At 37.9% G+C, this 17,815-nt stretch overlaps 1 protein-coding gene across 2 annotated transcripts in view; it reads left to right on the top strand.

Annotated features, from left to right (window-relative positions):
- Nucleotides 1-17,815, top strand: part of LOC102848666 (neuropeptide S receptor-like) — a 304,971-nt gene that overhangs the window by 197,200 nt on the left and 89,956 nt on the right. Inside the window, exon 3 of one of the 2 annotated variants that reach the window (XM_006887597.1) lies at nt 7,365-7,468. The exons of the other annotated variant lie outside the window; for it this stretch is intronic. Coding sequence (XP_006887659.1) covers nt 7,365-7,468 — 104 coding nt within the window. The remainder of the gene's footprint in view (nt 1-7,364; nt 7,469-17,815) is intronic. 2 annotated transcript variants of the gene reach the window in all.

Here is a 17,815-nt window from a genome sequence, read left to right as displayed (position 1 = left end):
TTTAAATAAAATGAATTATATAAATACATTTTTAATCTGTCAACATTAATCTAGTTAGGTTTTCAGGTCTCTAATAGACATTCTAGATTTATATAACACACTAATTACAGCAAGTGTATTTCTCCTAGCCTTTTTATTCTTTACTCCACTCCCTACATAAGCAGTGAAAGTATTTTCGTTTTGTTTAGGAACTACCATCATTTCCTCCAAATATCTACGAGCATGCTAGAAGTAATCCAGTGTCCTAGGAATCTAGATCCATTATTTTATTACAAGTAATTCTAAGTTGATAACTTTGTACTTATACAGTCTAATGTTTCAGTCTGGTAATGTGCAACTCCTAGAGAAACATACTCTCTAATACCTGCATTTCCTTTTGGCATAAACTCTTTCCTCAATTAGCAGATGCAGTGTGTCCCCAGACAGCCCACACTGGTATTTATTTGTCTTCAATGGAAGAAAAAATGGACAATATGCTCCTGAGCTGTTTTCAGCCTTGGAAAACCCACTGGAAGGTCAGCTATGAGTCAGCTCCGACACCACAGCAATGAGTTTGAGATTTTTTTATTATATTTTTGACAGCCAGGGAGCAGCTCCTGAGGCCTGACTGAGAGAGCTTTGAGCAGAGGGAGCCACTTCTACCAGCTCTAAAGTTTTAAGAGTCTTGAATATCTTGCCTATGGAGATACCCACCAAATGCCCCCACCTAGAGGTGTGTTTTTTTAAAAAAAATTATCATTATTATTATGTTGTTGTTGTTGTTAAGTGCTATTGAGTCATAGACAACTCATAATGACCCTATGAAAGGAAGACCTGGAACTTATATAACTTCCATCGTTTCTCCAAGGTCATAGAATTTCCAGAGGCAAACTATTTCAGAAGTAGATGCCACTCCTGCTTCTAAGCTTGTTTTAATTGGGAGCTCCACCTGACATTGTCCACCATGGGTGACCATTAACACATTTGACACATCAGTGTCACAATGTTTAGCATCACAGCAAAATGGACAGACCGGTGCTATACCACTTAGAAGAGTGTTCGACCAAAACCAAGTAAAAGCAGGCCTAAGTGCTGCAGATTAAAATCACCCACCTTTGATGTGGTAAAATAACTTTCTAGCCACCAGGCTCACAGAGCTCTCTCTAGGTTGGTGGTGTAGTTGTTAAATGCTGTCAAGTTGTAGACAGCTCATAGCGAACCTACAGACAAAAAATCTGAACATTTGTATGACTTCCATTGTTTCTCCAAGTTCATACAGTTTCTGGAGGCATGCTATTTCAGAGGCAAGCTATTATAGTGCTTTATTTACAGTTTTGAGATTGCAAATTTCCCTAAGCTGAATCTTGACCTAGCTAAAACATACCTGCCTTGGGTGAATATTTAAATGTCAAAAAGATCTGGGACTCAGCTATAAGAACTTGAATATGTTTCTCAACATGTTCCCTCTCCCACTGGAGGAGATAAGGACCTTTTCATATGCTTTTAATGAGACCTGTCTTTCACCTTTGAGTTAAAGATCTTTTATTCCTCATTATTCATATGCTAGTTTCTCAACTATCTGGATCAACCTACCATATAGGGTTTTCCTTTTTACCCAGAAAGTTTCCTGGATCAACAAAAGTGCAATCGTTAGCAACTGAGTAGTCACCTTGTAACAAAGACAATGTATGCTCACATACCACTCAGGCCAAGGTTCTATTTGTCAACAAGATGTTAAACAAGCAGTCCCCAAAAGTCTATTTTGCTGTTTATTCTCCAGGACACTCCTAAAGTCTCCTATGAAAAGCCAAAGGGGAAGAACCAAAAGTAAGCAGAGCCTTTAAACCATGAGACAATTCCAACCCCTGTTATAGATGAGAAGGAAAGAGAAAAATAAGGCAGAAAGAGTGTTAAGTTATGAGCCATTTTGAGAAAAGACCGTTACGAAAAAATCTGAACCAGGTCAGTGGGGTACCCAAAGCACAGACTGACAAGAAGAGGAGTTCCTTACCAGTCAGGAATTGACTTTTTCCAAAATAACAATCAAGTTTGTCTTAGAGGAAGAGCAACCGAGGTGCTCCATAAAGGAAAGGATGGCAAAACTGCATCTCGCATACTTGGAACATGTTGTCAGGAGGAAAAAGACATCATGCTAGGAAAGATGGAGGGTAAGGAAAAAGGAGGAAGATCCTCAAAAGGATGAAGTGACACATTTTCTGTAACAATAGTCTCAAACATGTCAGAGATCATGAGGATGGCACAGGATAGGGCTACGCCTAGTGTCTTGGGATACTTAGTGTCAGCTGCACACGGCCTCTGGCTTCTTGAGAGGCAGGTATGGAAGGCTCCGGGGGCTTGTGGCTTTCTTTTTGTCCTAAGTGGAGGTCGACAGAGCGGACTTGCCATATGAACTGGGGGGTCTCTGGCCCAGAGTTTGCCAGCATTTGGGTGAGCCAGATGGTAAAATACTGAAGGACCTGAAGGCTGTTTTTCATTGTTTTTGTTTAAACATTCTTCTAGGTCAAATAACCCTGGTGTATCCACTTGCTGTACAGTGGTAAATTGTGGCTGCTGTGAAGCTGAACACTGTAACACTAATATGTCAAATGTGTTAATGGTTATCCACGTTGGATGGTGCTTGGTGGAGCTCCCCGATAAAAACAAGCTTGGAAGCAGGCGCGGCATCCACTTCCTAAACAGCTTGCCTCTTGGAAACCCTATGAACCTGGAGAGAGGATGAAAGTCACACAAGTGTTGAGGACTCTCCTTCTTAGGGTCACTATGAGTTCCCCATGACTTGAGGGCACTCAACAACAACAACTAGGGTTACTATGAGTCATAGTCAATTTAGTGGAGCCTAACAACAAGTACCACATTGTATTCAGTCTTGGTCATAGCCTAACAGAAGCAGAGTCTCAGTGTTTACCATGGTGACAGCTGGGGTTGCCAATAGCTATGTTCCTCACAGGAGTTTCTCCTCAAACCTGTGGAATAATTCCAGGAACCCACATATGTTTCCTCATATTTTTCTTCTCTAATGCTTTTTATATTTACTGTTCAAAGATGCTATTTTGACTCCACTAAGCAATCAACCCACCTTTCTTCTTTCTGATGTAACATGGGTTGCTTTTCTCATCCAGTTTAGAAGCATTATAGATATTGAGATGTATGTCCTCAGCTCTTCCACCTTCTGCACAAGAAAGGATATTCACTCATACTTAACAGCACTCGATTGTTGTGTCCCTTCAATGAAAAAACAAGCATAGCTACACATTGGAATCGGGGTCTTCAGTTTCTAAACTTACAAATTTACAATGACTTCAATCTCTTCCTCAATGTCTTTACAGTCACCACCAATTTAATCTTACTTTGAGGTAGAATCTGATATAGAATTCCTAGAGACATTGCTTTTGAGTCAGTACTATATAGCCTATTGCTTCACATGGTAACGTACAGTTTATCAACATCACAATGCCTTTAAGATATTTTCCCAGTTAAATTGGATTTTACACTATCACATTTGTGTATAAAGTCCATCTTGTGGCTAAGTAGGACAGAGAGAACACATAATTAATCTAGTGGTTCATCTTTGATCAATTGACTGGAATTGCTTATAGCATTGCTTTGAGAAAGACCCTAGATGATGTGATTGATTAGTGATGTCTGCAATGGATGAGTGAGAGGATCTTTATACAAACATAGCACATTTTCAAAAGGCAGCACGGGATGACAAAGCAAAATATTACAATGAAATGTGCAAGGAGTTGGAGTCAGAAAATCTAAAGGGCTGAACTCACTCAGCATTTCTTAAGCTCAAGGAACTGAAGAACAAATTCAAACCTCGAGTTGCTATAATCAAGGATGCTTTCGGCAGAATGTTAAATGATCCAGGAAGTATTAAAAGAAGATGGAAAGAATATACTGGGTCACTGTACCAAAAGGAATTGGAAGACACAGAAGAATTTCATGAAACAACATATGAGCAAGAGCCTATGGTGATGAAAGAAGAAGTTCAGACTGCTTTGAAGGAAATGGCCAAAAAATAAGGCTCCAGGAATAGATGGTATACCAATTGACATATTTCAGCTAACAGATACTGCCTGGATGTGCTCACCAAGTTGTGCCAAGAAATCTGGAGAACAACCACTTGGCCAACTGACTGGAAGAGATCTATATTTGTTCCTATTCCAAAGAAAGGTGACCAAACAGAGTGTGGAAACTATAGAATAATCTCATTGGTTTCACATGTAAGCAAGATTTTACTGAAGATTATCCAAAAATGACTGGAACAGCACATCAGTAGAGAACTACCAGAAGTCCAGGCTGGGTTTAGAAGGGGTAGTGGTACTAGGGATATTGTAGCTGATGTTAGATGGATCTTGGCTGAAAGCAGGGAGTACCAGAGGAATGTCTATCTGTGTTTCATTGACTATGCAAAGGCATTTGACTGTGTAGACCATAACAAACTGTGGCTGACTCTGAGAAGAATGGGAATCCCAGAACACTTGATCGTGCTATTGTGAAACCTATACTTGGACCAGGAGGCAGTGGTCAGAACAGAGCAAGGGAACACTTCATGGTTCAAAATTGGGAAGGGCGTACGCCAGGAATGCATCCTATCTCCATACCTTTTCAACCTGTATCCAGAACAGATTATCTGGAAGGTTGGGCTCTATGAGGAGAAATGTGGGGTCAAGATTGGTGGACGATTTATCAACCTTCTGTGTTATGCAGATAACACAACCCTGCTTGCTAAAACTGAAGAGGACCTGAAGCACCTGCTGTCAAGGACTGCAGCCTCCAATATGGATTGAGGCTCAATGTCAAGAAGACAAAGATTCTCACTACTGGACCAATTGGCGGCATCAGGATGGATGGTGAAGAGATTGAGATTGTACACAGCTTTGGTTTGCTTGGCTCCACAGTCAACACTCTTGGCACCAGTAGCCAGGAAATTAAAAGGCGCATTGCCATGGGAAAGTCTGCTGTTAGGGCCCTCTCCAAAGTACTGAAGAGCAATGGTGTCTCTCTGGAGACTAAGGTGCGTTTGATACAGGCCATGGTCTTCACAATCACTTGTTATGCATCAGAGAGTTGGACAATGATCAAGGAGGATAGAAGGAGAATTGATGCCTTTGAGCTGTGGTGCTGGAGAAGAGTATTGAGAATACCATGGACTGCTAGGAAAACAAACAGATTTGTCCTGGAAAGGGTTAAACCAGGTGGCTCCTTGGAGGCAAGGATTCTGAGTCTCCGTCTAATATACTTTGGACTGGTTGTGAGGAGAGACCGGTCCTCGGAGAAGGACATCATGCTTGGGAGGATTGATTCAGTGACTGGGATAATCGGGATCGGAGTGTCAGAGACAGTGTGATTGTCACAGGACAGAGCAGAGTTTTGGGCTGTTGTACATAGGATCGCTATGGGTAGCAAGTAACTCAACTGCACATAACAACAACAACCTGTATGGTCTGTGAACACAGAATTGAATGAAGATGTCATGCTCACAATTCTAAGCCTCTGATTATAGCCTCAGGTATTGGTCTCAGTTAATTTGTAGCTAAACTCCCATACTAATTTAATAAGTTAAGAAGTTATTCATTTGACTTTTTAAAGACAGAAGTTAAAAAGGAAAAGAGGAAGTAAGTAAAGCAAAGTGTGGCCTTAAATTGTAGGCAGGACCATGTATTGTCAGGGGGTGAGGATGAAATCCAAAGAAAGAAAAAAAAAAAAAAGGAAAAGAAGGGAAAAGTGTAGAAAAGGAAATCTCATGGGACTTTCTAAAGATTAACAACAAAACTCCCAAAACTTCAAGTCATGGTGACTTCATGATGACATCTGATTGGGTTTTCAAATGATGAGATTTTGGAAGTAGATCCTAAGGCCCTTTTTTCAGAGATGGACTTGAACCACCAATATTTCCTTTAAGAGTTGAATATATTACTCTTTTGCACTGCCCCAAATTCATCCCAAAAGAAAATATTTTACTGTATTCAATTTTATCTCTCATTGACTCTCAAACAATCCATGCTTTAGTACTAGACTGATGCCTTTGGCATACTTTTTCTAGTATTTAAAATGTTGCTCATTTGATTGGTATGACTCCTTCGATCAGTACTGAAATCTTCCTAAGTAGTTACTTCTCAGTGATAATGTACTTTATTTTCCTCTTTTATTATTATTATTAATTTTAATGAAAACTTACAGAGATTTTGAATTTCCGTTCATTCACTGATGCACTTTTCTCCCTGCCCACCCCTCCTCTCCAGTTTGTTCTTCTATTGGAAAAGTAAAAGAAAAATTCTTTCATTGTTATACAATACCTCCTCCCAAGTCCACTCCACTATGCAGCTTTCGTTGTCATGACAATAATACCTATTCATATATACTTTTTAAACAGTTCTCTCTCACACCTGTTTCAATGCAGTGTATATAATTTATCCACTCTTTCTCAGTCTCCTCCACAACCCCTATGTCAGTCCCATTTTACAACAGTGGCATTATGCAGTATTTTTCCTTTTGTGACTATTTCACTCAGCGTAACATCCTCTAGGGCAATCCATTTTTAAGACTATTTCATGAGTTCCTTATTTTTCAATGCAGTGGTATTCCATTGTGTAAATATACCGCAGCTTTTCTATCCATTTGTTTGTGATGGGCACTTGGGTTATTTCCAACTCTTTGCTATTGTGAACAAAGCCACAGTAAACATGAGTGTGCATATATCTGCTTGGGTGGCAGTTATTGTTTCTAGGGGGTATATTCCAAGTAGTGGATAACGTACTTCAATGATAAAAAGCCAAACCTTGCCTTAGTTTTCCTCAGTAGCTACAAGAAGTTTCCAATAAAGCAAAAACAATCTCAACTAAAAATTCACTTCTAGTGTGCCATGTTGCTATTGTTATGTGCTGTCAAGTTGTCTGGGGCTCATAGTAACCTTTAGGTGCTGTAGCCTTAAACCCTGCTCTATCCTGTGCCAATTTTATCTGACACACCTTCCTTCATTACCATTGCTGTTGTTGTGGTTGTTAAGTGCCTTCCAATCTTAGACAACTCCCCTGTGAACAAAAGCCCTGAGCACTGTTCATAGAGTTTCTAGAGGCAAGCCATTTCAGAAATGGATGCCACTCCTGCTTCCAAACTTGTTTTAATCGGGAAGCTCCACCAAACACTGTCCATCATGGGTAACCATTACTACGTTTGGCACATCAGTGCCACAGTGTTTAGCATCACAGCAACCACGAGTTACCTCTGTGCAGAAATGCACAGACCAGTGCTATACCACATAGAAGACTGTTTGACAAAAAACAATTTAAACCAACCACCATTACCATAGAGCTGAAAATTTAAAAGATCTGTAATTAACCATTGTGTGTTTTGGCTAGACTCTTTCACAGGGCTGGTTAACATTTTGACAGACATCATTTGGCGATTCACTGGAGACTTCATGGCACCTGACCTGGTTTGCCGAGTGGTCCGCTATCTGCAGGTATGTAGCAATTTACCAATATAGAGAGACAAATGGACACTAAAGTCAGCTCTTATGATTATTTTTAAGGCAAAAAATACTTCCTTGCACAATTACATAACAAGTTTACAACTTGTTCCCTCTAAACTACCCCTCATTCGCCCCCCCACCCCCTCCCCAGCCCCCTACCCCTGCACACCACCCCCAACACTGCCGCGGAGCTCCCTCTCTGAATAAAACACAGTCAGAGTAGGTCCAAGGCCTTAATATTGACCTAGAAATTTTACTTACTGCTTGAAATACAAATTTGCTTTGTTCTTATAGTTGCTTATGCTAAAAAAAGAAAAGCAACAGCAAGACCAAAAGCTTTTATAATTCAAAACAAAATTTTAAAAATAGTAACCAGAATGAAAATTATTCATATTTTTTAAAAGCAACACCAAAAAGAAAAATATTCTTCTATTTCCAGCAATAAGTAACATTTCTGAATCTTTATTGAGCCAGTTGGATATATTTTGGCAAGCAAGCATCAGAAAGTTTGTCAATTATGTTCACCTATTTTCTCCAATACTAGCTACTGTTATTTTTTTAAAGTTTTGCAATTTTTAGAAAATTAAGTATTCATTCATGTTGGTTTCTTAATTCTTTTTATATTGGTTAGCATACAATACATAAACATTGTGTTGCACACTTTCTTTCACGTTGTATTTCATATAATAATTCCCATATGTTGTGTTTTATGAAATTAATTACCATCAATCTATGCCTATTATTACCCCATCCTTTCAGATCCCCAATGGAACTTTGCTAATTCCTTCACCCCCACCCTCTGCCCAACAAACCCTGAGACTCTGTGATGTTTTTTTCCTCCTCACCCTTAGTCCTCATGTTCCTTCCCTCTTTGGGCTTTTGTACATTTGATTTGTATTATTTATTACCAGAAAAATGGTACATTTTATCTCATATTGATTGACATTTGAATTTTTCTCCTTAGAATTGTCTGCTACTCACCTTTTATCAAATGGATCGTTTTCCAACTTGTTGGAGAGATTCAGTTTTAAATTTAAGATACTATCAAATTTTTGGAAGGATAATTTTTTTGAGTTGTCCCTCTTATTTTTTAAAAATTCAATTTCCTCTTAAGAATTTCTGTTTCCTTGGAAGGAATTCTTTTTATTTCCGTATTGGATGAGCCAATTGCTAAGAAATTAATTACTTCAAAATCTAGTGGTCTAAATTAGCAAACATTTATAGTCTCATAGTGTCTATAAATCAAGAATTTTGGAGCCTTTTAACTAGACAGATTTTTGGCTAAAGGCTTATCATAAGTTTCAGTCAAATATTGGTTGGGACTATATCCAAAAGAGCATTTGACTGAGCTGGAGGATTTAGTTTAAAGAGCTTTACTCAGGTAGCCAGCAGGTAATGCTGCCTTTACTCAGACAATCTGAGTTCCATGTTGACCTCTCCATGGAATTCTTCAGTGTTCTCTCAACCTGTTGCTGTTGGCTGCTCTTGAGTCAGTTCTGACTCATGATAACTTCATGGATAAGAAAAAAAAAGGTTGCCTGGCCTGTGCCATCTTCATGTTTATTGATATGCCAAGGTGTATTGTGTGGTCCCCATACATTTCTAATGTCTTCTAACTTTGGAGGTTCATCTTCCAGCAATATATTGAACAACATTCTATCAAAATTCATAGGCTTTCAGTTAGCTTATTTTCAGAGGTAGGTTTCCAGGCCTTTATTCCTGTCTGTCAAATAGAACCTTATGAGGATAGGCAACCCAAATGACAATTGTATCACCAGTACTAGTGCTTCCAGCAAGATGGTAATACAAAAGCCCACTACCATATGACAGTTATTGATAGATGAGTGGTGACCTCACAACATGCCACCTGGTTTATTTCAAAGAATAAACTATCCAAGACCAAGATGAAAAGAATAGTACATTCTGTTAAATCGCCTCAGAAGTCAAAATCGTTGCCTCCAGTTTACCATCTTGGTCCTACAACTCAATCTTCATTGATTGATAAAGATTAGGCAACTCTACAGAAAAGTGAAATCAGGAGGTAAAGATCATCTTAGGAGTTGGCTACATTTTTCAAAAACATATCTTGCTATAATTTATGTGTTTTCTAATTGTTAGTTCACAAGTATCTTCTCAACCCAGAATTATGCATGAGAGTAATATGTGTTTCTTACTACAGGATTTACCATAAATATTAGTATTCTATGTGGAATATGTCTTGCTGATGTAGTAGAAATAGTTGAATAAATTTTCCCAAATTTTCTTTTCCATAAAAGCAATAAGAAAAATGGCCATTGGAAAAAAACAAACCAACCCACATACATCACAAAGAAAGGGGGAAGAAGCTTTCAGATTTGAAGTCTTCAGAACTCTGGAAATTAAAGTCGTGTAGCAGTTGGGGGATTATTTGTTCAAGAAAAATTACTGGATCTCAATAATAAAAGAAAATTTTGTTGATTTTTTAGCATGCTTTAAGTCTCATCTCTCACTCTTCAGCTCTGCGTTACCATTCAAAAACAGCAGTTCATGTTCACAGGCAAAATAAATAGTCTGGCAGCCACCAGAGAGAATAGAACAAGTAAAGCTCAGAGAAAAATCTAGTTACAGAAAAAACTCCAATTACTGTTATGTCTGGTGGTTCCCTGGGAGATTCTACTTGCATGGAAGTCTACATTATTGGTTGGTTGGTTGGTTGGTTGGTTGGTTGGTTGGTTGGTTGGTTGGTTCAGAGCCCACCCAATGCAAAAAGTCTTCTCCCGGGGGGCACTTACCAAACATTATTAGAGGGGATTGACTGCTTTGTTGACTGCTTGGTATGTAGAATAGCATCGGGAGAAAATAATATACTAACCAAAGCTTAATAACAACAACAATCATAGCTTGTGTAATAACAAATCGTGTAACGAGTTGGAAAAGATCTTCCAGGAAGCTGGGCTCTATGATAAGGAATGTAGCATCAGGATTAAAGGAAAACTCATCAGCAACCTGCTGCATTATGCAGATGATACAAATTTGCATGCTTAAATGGAGGAGGATCTGAATCACTTGCTGAAGAAGGCCAAGGACTGTTGCCTTGATATGGATTGAAGCTCAGTTCCAAGGTAACAAAGATTCTCATCACTAGGTCAATGGGCTAGATGCTAGATGGTGAAGAGATTTAGTTTGCTTGGCTCCACAATCAGCACTGTTGGTACCAGCAGCCAGGAAATCAAAAGACAAATTACATTGGGAAAGTCTGCTATCAGGGACATCTCCAGAGTACTGAAGAGCAATGGTGTCAGTCTGGAGACTAAGGTGTGCCTGATACAGGCATGGTCTTTGCAATATGTGCTATGCATCAGAAAGCTTGGCAATGACTATGGATGACAGAAAGAGAATTGATGCCCTTGAGCTGTGTTGCTGGAGAGGAGTATTGCATATACCATGGACTGCTAAGAGAACAAACATGTTTATACTGGAAAAGGTGAAACAAGGCTGCTTTTTGAAAGCAAGGATCCTGAAGCTCCATCTGACATACTTTCGGCATGTTGCAAGGTGGGACCAGTCCTTGGAGAGGGATATCGTGCTTGGGAGGGTGGAGAGAGAGTGCAGGAGTTCCTTGATAAGATGGATTGACTCAGTGACTGAGAGACAATAAGGTGGCCCAGGATAGAGCAGGGATCAGAGCTGTTGTACTAGGGTTGCTACAAGTTGCAAGCAACTTGACAGCACATAATAACAACAATGAGTTGTTTACAGAGGCTTTGCAAAGCTCTCACATGCTCCTGGGCGTCTAGAAGACCATGTACACAGTCCTGGGTGCTGATAACTATGCACATACTCAAAAAGACCACAGAAAGAGCCAAATTGGCACCTCTGGTTAGCCTTGAGGCTGTGCACAAGCCTCAAGTTTAAGGTAAAGTTGTCAAAGGCATGAACCAACAAGACCCTCTGCAACAACCAGGAGCTATATTGAACCCAGGTATTTAAGAATACCTCTGTCTAATATCAATGACTAAAAAGACCATTAAGTTAACTGGTTAGACTTTTCAATGGCCACACAGGACAAAAACCCACAAACTTTAGAGAGTTAGTTCAGGAAAGTCATTGAAATCTATGCCATTGAAAGTCTTCCTGATAATCTAGTAATTTTACTCCTGACTATATATATTCTCAAGAAAGTCTAAAATAAAAGAAAAAGTTCATAGAAGTACATGGCAAAATTATAAGTAATAAAAGACCAACACAAAATGTGGTATATTTATACAGTAAACATCACTTTGCCATTAAAAGAAATCACATACAACTTAAATTGGAAACTTTTTAGAAGGTGAATTAAACCATTTACAATTTATATACATTTTTCAAAATAAACAAATCAATAGGGATAGACCACAACAAATTGTGGCTGACTTTGAGAAGAATGAGACTCCTAGAACACTTTGTGCCTATGCAAAACTACACTTGAACCGGGAAGCAGTCCTTATACTGCATGGTGCAAAATCAAGAAAGGAGTATGTTAGAAATGCATTCTGCCTCCATATCTTTTCATTCTATATGCAGAATAGATCATTTGGGAGCCTGGGCATTATGAGAAGGAATGTGGCATCAAGATTGGAGTTAGATGACACAACTTTGCAGCCCAAACTGAGAAAGATCTAAAGCATTTGCTGCAGAATGTCAAGGATGTAGTCTTCAATATGGATTGAAGCTCAACATTAGGAAAACAAAGATTCTCACTACTACGACAATTGGCAGCATTATGATAGATGGAGAAAAGATTAAGGTTGTTAATAATTTCCACTTGCTTGGCTCCACAGTCAGCACTGTATGAGCACTTATAAAATCAAAAGACGAATTGCATTAGAGAAATCTGCTGTCAGGGACCTTGCAAAGTGCTAAAGAGTAATGATGTCAGTCTTGAGAATAAGATGCACCTGATTCAGATAATGGTCTTTGCAGTTACTTGCTATGCATCAGAGAGTTAGACAACAACTAAGGATGATAGAAGAATTGATGCCTTTGGGTTGTGATGCAGGAGAAGAGTATTAAACCCACCATAGGCTGCCAAGAGAATACGCAATTCTTTCCTGGAGAGGGAGAAATCAAACTGCTCCTTGGAGGAAAGGATTTTAAAGTTCTGTCTCACATACTTTTCCTGGTATGTTGCCAGGAGGAACCAATTCTTGGAAGAGCATATCATGCTTGGAAAGGTGGAGGGAAAGCACAGGAGAAGAAGACACTGAATGATATGGAATGACACTGAAACTGTGGTAATGGGACTAGATGTGTCAGATGAAACAGTGAAACTGGCTCAGGATAGGGTAGTGTTCAGACCTATTTTATATAGGATCACTATGAGTCACAGGCAACTTGATGGCACATAACAACATAGAGGTAAAAACAGTAATAGTTATCAAGGGTTTTAGGATAGAATGAAAAAATACTGTTAACATTCTGATATTTAATTTTAGATGATGAAAACATTCTGGAATTAAAGAGCCTTTTAAATATAGTACAGCCTTGTAAGTAGAGTACAAATTATTAGGCTGTATACTATAATAGTCTAAATTTTATGTCAATTATATTTCAATTATATACAGACATATATATACACACGGATACATTTTCACATATTAATACTTTCAGTGTTAGCCTTTTCAATTTTACTGTAATACTTTCAAAATTTTCTTTCTTCAATGTTTTTATATCTAATCATCATTTTCTGTTACTTTTCTCTATAAATAGTAGGTTTTCTGGAATTAATATTTTTGAGTCATTAGATTTTTCTCCTAAGATGTTTATGGATATGATTTCTTCTTCCTCAAAAAGTAATATTAAAAAAACTGTTTTGGTTTTGTAAGTAACTTATTTATTTTTGCTGTTTGTTTATTAATCATTTTCTTTTGCATTGAAGCTCAATGCTTTTATTAGGAGTTTGTCTACATGCTGATCTCTTCATTAATTTTGCCTGCCTCCTGGTGAGCTTTTTCAATCAATAGATTGAAGTTTTCCTCTGTGAAGTTTTCTTCTTTGTGTCTTTGAACATTATTTATGCCCCTTTGCGTCTATATTTTCTAAATTCCACTGCTCCTTCCATGTTTTCTAAATTCCTTCAGTATCTTAGACACTTTTTATTTTTCTCCTGATTTATGAGGTAATTTCTCAGGTCTGACTTCCAAGTCATTGATTAGTTTTAAGCAATGTTTATTTGCTTGTTTACTGGTCTTTGTTTATATTTAGCTTTGACATCCTGATTTTTAAAATTCTTGATCTCATCTAGTTCCTTCTTTTATCCCATATAATTTTCAAGTCAGATACAGGTTACTATATCATCCTGTTTTTCTTTGAGTATGTTGTGAGGAGGAAGTAGTCCTTGAAAAAAGTCCTCAGGCTGGGAAAGGTGAAGGATCAGGGAAAGAGAGGCAGATTCTCAAGGAAATGGACTGAAACAGTGCCTGTAGCAGTGGACTCGTGTGGTGGAGATTGTAATGATGGCGCAGGATAGGGCAAGGCTTTAGTCTGTTGTTCACAGTTGTAGCTGACCCAATGGCACTTAACAACAAACATAACGTTTTCTTTAATTCATAGACTCAATTTCCTTCAGTTTTACTGAGATTAAAATGCAAAGTCTATGGTTAGGTGCCATTGAGATTTTTCTGACTGGTTGAGACCCTCTGTACAACACAATAGAACAACACCCAGTTGAGCACCATCCTTCATCCTGTGCTTGAGTTGCATTCACTACAACTATCAGTCCATCTCACTGAGGGCATTTCACTGACCTTGTGCTTCACCAAATGTGATGTCCTTGTCCAGGGATTTCCTGACAACATGTTCAAAGAATGAGAGATGAAATCTGTTTAGTCTTGTATCTAAAGATACTTCTCTCAAGACTATTTCTTGTTCTCTGATCTTTAGTTAGTAATGTATCCATATAGATTCACTGAATATAATATATAAATCTCATCATGTATTTATGAATCACACTAGAGAATTCTGGTGGTGCTGTGGTTAAAGCATTCAGGTGCTAACAAAAAAGGCCAGTGGTTAAATTAGCCACTTGGAGGCAGAAATATGTAGCAATTTACTCTTGAAAGATATGTTGTTGTTGATTGTGTTCAAATCCATCATGACTCAAGGAGACCTTATGAACAAAAGGCCTGAAGCCCCTCTACAAATATCAACATTTATCATAGTTCAGAGAGTTTCTGCAGGGATGTTGTTTAGGAAGTGGAAATGTCTGGGGAATTTCTGTCTTGTGAGATCACTAGGAGTTAGAATCACCTCTATAACAGTGGCTACAAGAACTCTGTGATGTTAGATGTTAATAGCTCAAACTGATAGGGTCTTGGGGAGCAGAGTCATTTGGTAATTCTGTACTATCTGCTCAAGATTTTCTGTCAGTCTAAAAGTGCTCTAAAAATGGAAGTCTAGTAATGCTTTCAAAAAGTCAGCCCAAGGATCTTTCTTTAAAAGAATCCAATCTGGAATTTTGGTAAGTGACATTTTTCCGAGTTCCTTGTGTTTTAGTCTCACTCCTCTGTGCAATATTTTCATTGGATTCATATTTCCTAGGTCATTTCTATCAGAATTGAGGAGTGGGATAGTGAGATTCCAAACATATGTCCTCAAGTTTCCATCTGTTCTCCAAATGGCATCCCATATGTTGTTGATGTGTAGAGTTTTCATTGTTGACATTTATGAATTGACTATAATTGTACTTTGATTTCCTTTTTGACTAGAGTTAATTATGAGGATATTTAAATTTCCAAGTGGTATTTTTTTAAAAATGATTCCAGCTTTTTTTCTTTGCTAGTTTAAATGTGTGATTTGCATAAGTTCTACTTTTTGGAATTTATTGAGGATTATTTTCTTAGTGGTTCAGTACATAACCAATTTTCATAAATATTCTCTAGGTACTTTAACAAGTATGTATATCATTCTTATGTTACATAATCTGCTTTAACTTTTTTCAACCCACACATTTTTTTGTTTTGCCTCCATATCAACCAGAAACATTATGCACACACTTTTTTCTTTCTTCTACCTTTTCTGGACATTTTTTATTAAAGATTATATAAAATAATGTTGATTTAAAAGGAAAACAGTAGGAAAGTATTTTAAATTCGCACAGAGTCCATCCTTGGACTCATTGTGGCTAAATGAACTACTGAAACAATTAATTTAGAACAACTTTTTAAATGAAATCTTAAATAAAAAATATACCCTGAGTGCTTCTTAGACTCAGTCAAGAGTTTAGATTGATTAGGAAAGAATGCTGGTCTTGAGCCCTATCTATGTGATATCAATCCATATAACAGCAACATTTAGTTTGACACTTCCTGTTTGTTGCACACTTCTCATTTTAGATTCATTAAAGATGGAATTTATTTCTCTTGACTTTCTTTTATATTATTATTTTTTAATTTTTAAAAATTTTACATTGGTTTGCATACAAAGTTCACATAATTGTATTTCACGCTATCCTTCATTCACACTGTTTCATACAATTACTCTCATTATGTTTTATAAAATTAATCATCATTAAATCATACCTATCATTACTTTGTCTTTTCAGATCCCCACTGGATCTTTCCCATTTCCTTTACCCTCCTTTTCCCTCAACCTACCAAACTGTGTGCCTTTATGATTTCACACCTGCCTATCCTCTTCCTTCTATTCCTACACCTTCTATACACTTCACTAGTTATTCTTCTGTTTTTACAATAATAGTTTATGCAGTATTTGTCCTTAACAAGACTTAGTTAGTTCACTTAGCATAATGCCCTCAGTCTCTTCCAAGTTATGCAGTAATTTTCAAAATCACTGTTCCTGAATGCTGCATAGTATTCCATTTTGAGACTGTACCACAATAGCTGAATCCATTCAGTTGTGATTGGACATTTGGGCTATTTCTATGTTCTTGAAATTGTTAATAATGCTCTTATGAATATTGATAAACAAATCTCCAGTTGTATTTCAGTTCTAATTTCCTTGAGGTATATTCTTATGAGTGGAAGAACTGGATCATATGGAATTTCTTTGTTCTATGTTCTTTTTGAGGAAACACCAAACTGCCTTCCAGAGTAGTTAAACCATTTTACAGTCCCACCAACAATGTATGAAAGTTTCTTTCTCTCCACTCCCTCTCCAAAATTTATTGCTTGTTGTCCTATTAAACAACTACTGGAGTGAGATGGTATCTCAATTTGGTTTTGATTTGCATCTCTCATTGAGAGTGATTTGGAGAATTTCTTCAACTTGTCTGTTGAATCTGAAGACATCTGAATGTCTTCTCTGTGAAAAGGCTTCCCACGTCTTTTGCACATTTTGTAATTGTGTTATCAGTCTTTTTCTTGTGGAGACCTTGTAGGATTCTGTAAATTTCTGTTATGTAATCCATGTCTGAGATGGTATTGCCAAATACTTTTTCCCAGTCAGTAGGTTTGCTTTTCACCCTGTTGGGAAAAGTTTTGATGCACACTGGATTTTAATCTTTAGAAAGTCACATTCAGCAATTTTATCTTCTCCTTGTGGTATAGTTCTGGCTGTATTTGGCAGCATCTTTATATTGTAGGCTAGGATTTCTAAACTTGGTCCCACTTTGGCTCTTCTGATGTTTATGGGTTATAGCCTTACGTCTATCTGATTCATCTTGAGTTGATTTTTCTGTATGGTGAGAGGTGTGGATCCTGCTTCAGTTTTCTGCAGGTAACAATTCAATTTTGCCACCACCATTTTTGAAGAGGCTGTCATTTCCCCATTTGATAGATTTTACTTCTTTAATGAATTTCAGTTGATTGCAGATGTTGTTGTTGTTGTTGTGTGCTGTCGAGTCGCCCACAAGTCATAGCGACCCTATAGACAACAGCCGTAAACACTGCTCTATCCTGTACCAATATTTGTCTCTGACACACCTACCCCATTACTCTAGTCATTGAATCAATCCATCTCATTGAGGGTCTTCCCCTCCTGTGCTGTCCCTCCAACCCTTCCAAGCATGACATCCCTCTCCATGGACTGGTCCTCCTTGCAACATGTCCAAAGTATGTAAAATGAAGCCTCAGAATCCTTGCCTCCAAGGAGCAGCCTGGTTTAACCCTCTCTAGGATAAACCTGTTTGTTCTCTTTGCAGTCCATGGTATATTCAATGCACTTCTCCAATGCCACAGCTCAAGGGCATAAATTCTCCTTCTATCATCCCTAGTTATTGTCCAGATCTTTGATGCATAGCAAATGATTGCAAAGACCATGGCTTATATCAGGTGCACCTTAGTCTCCAGATGGACATCATTGCTCTTCAGAACTTTGGAGAGTTCTCTGATAGCAGACTTTCCCAATGTAATTTGTCTTTTA

This window comes from Elephantulus edwardii, unplaced genomic scaffold (assembly GCF_000299155.1).
Source record: "Elephantulus edwardii isolate Elephantulus edwardi_28Jun2011 unplaced genomic scaffold, EleEdw1.0 scaffold00059, whole genome shotgun sequence".
NCBI lineage: Eukaryota > Metazoa > Chordata > Mammalia > Macroscelidea > Macroscelididae > Elephantulus > Elephantulus edwardii.
Note: the sequence above shows the minus strand (reverse complement) of the source record. Positions and strands in the feature narration are given on the sequence as shown.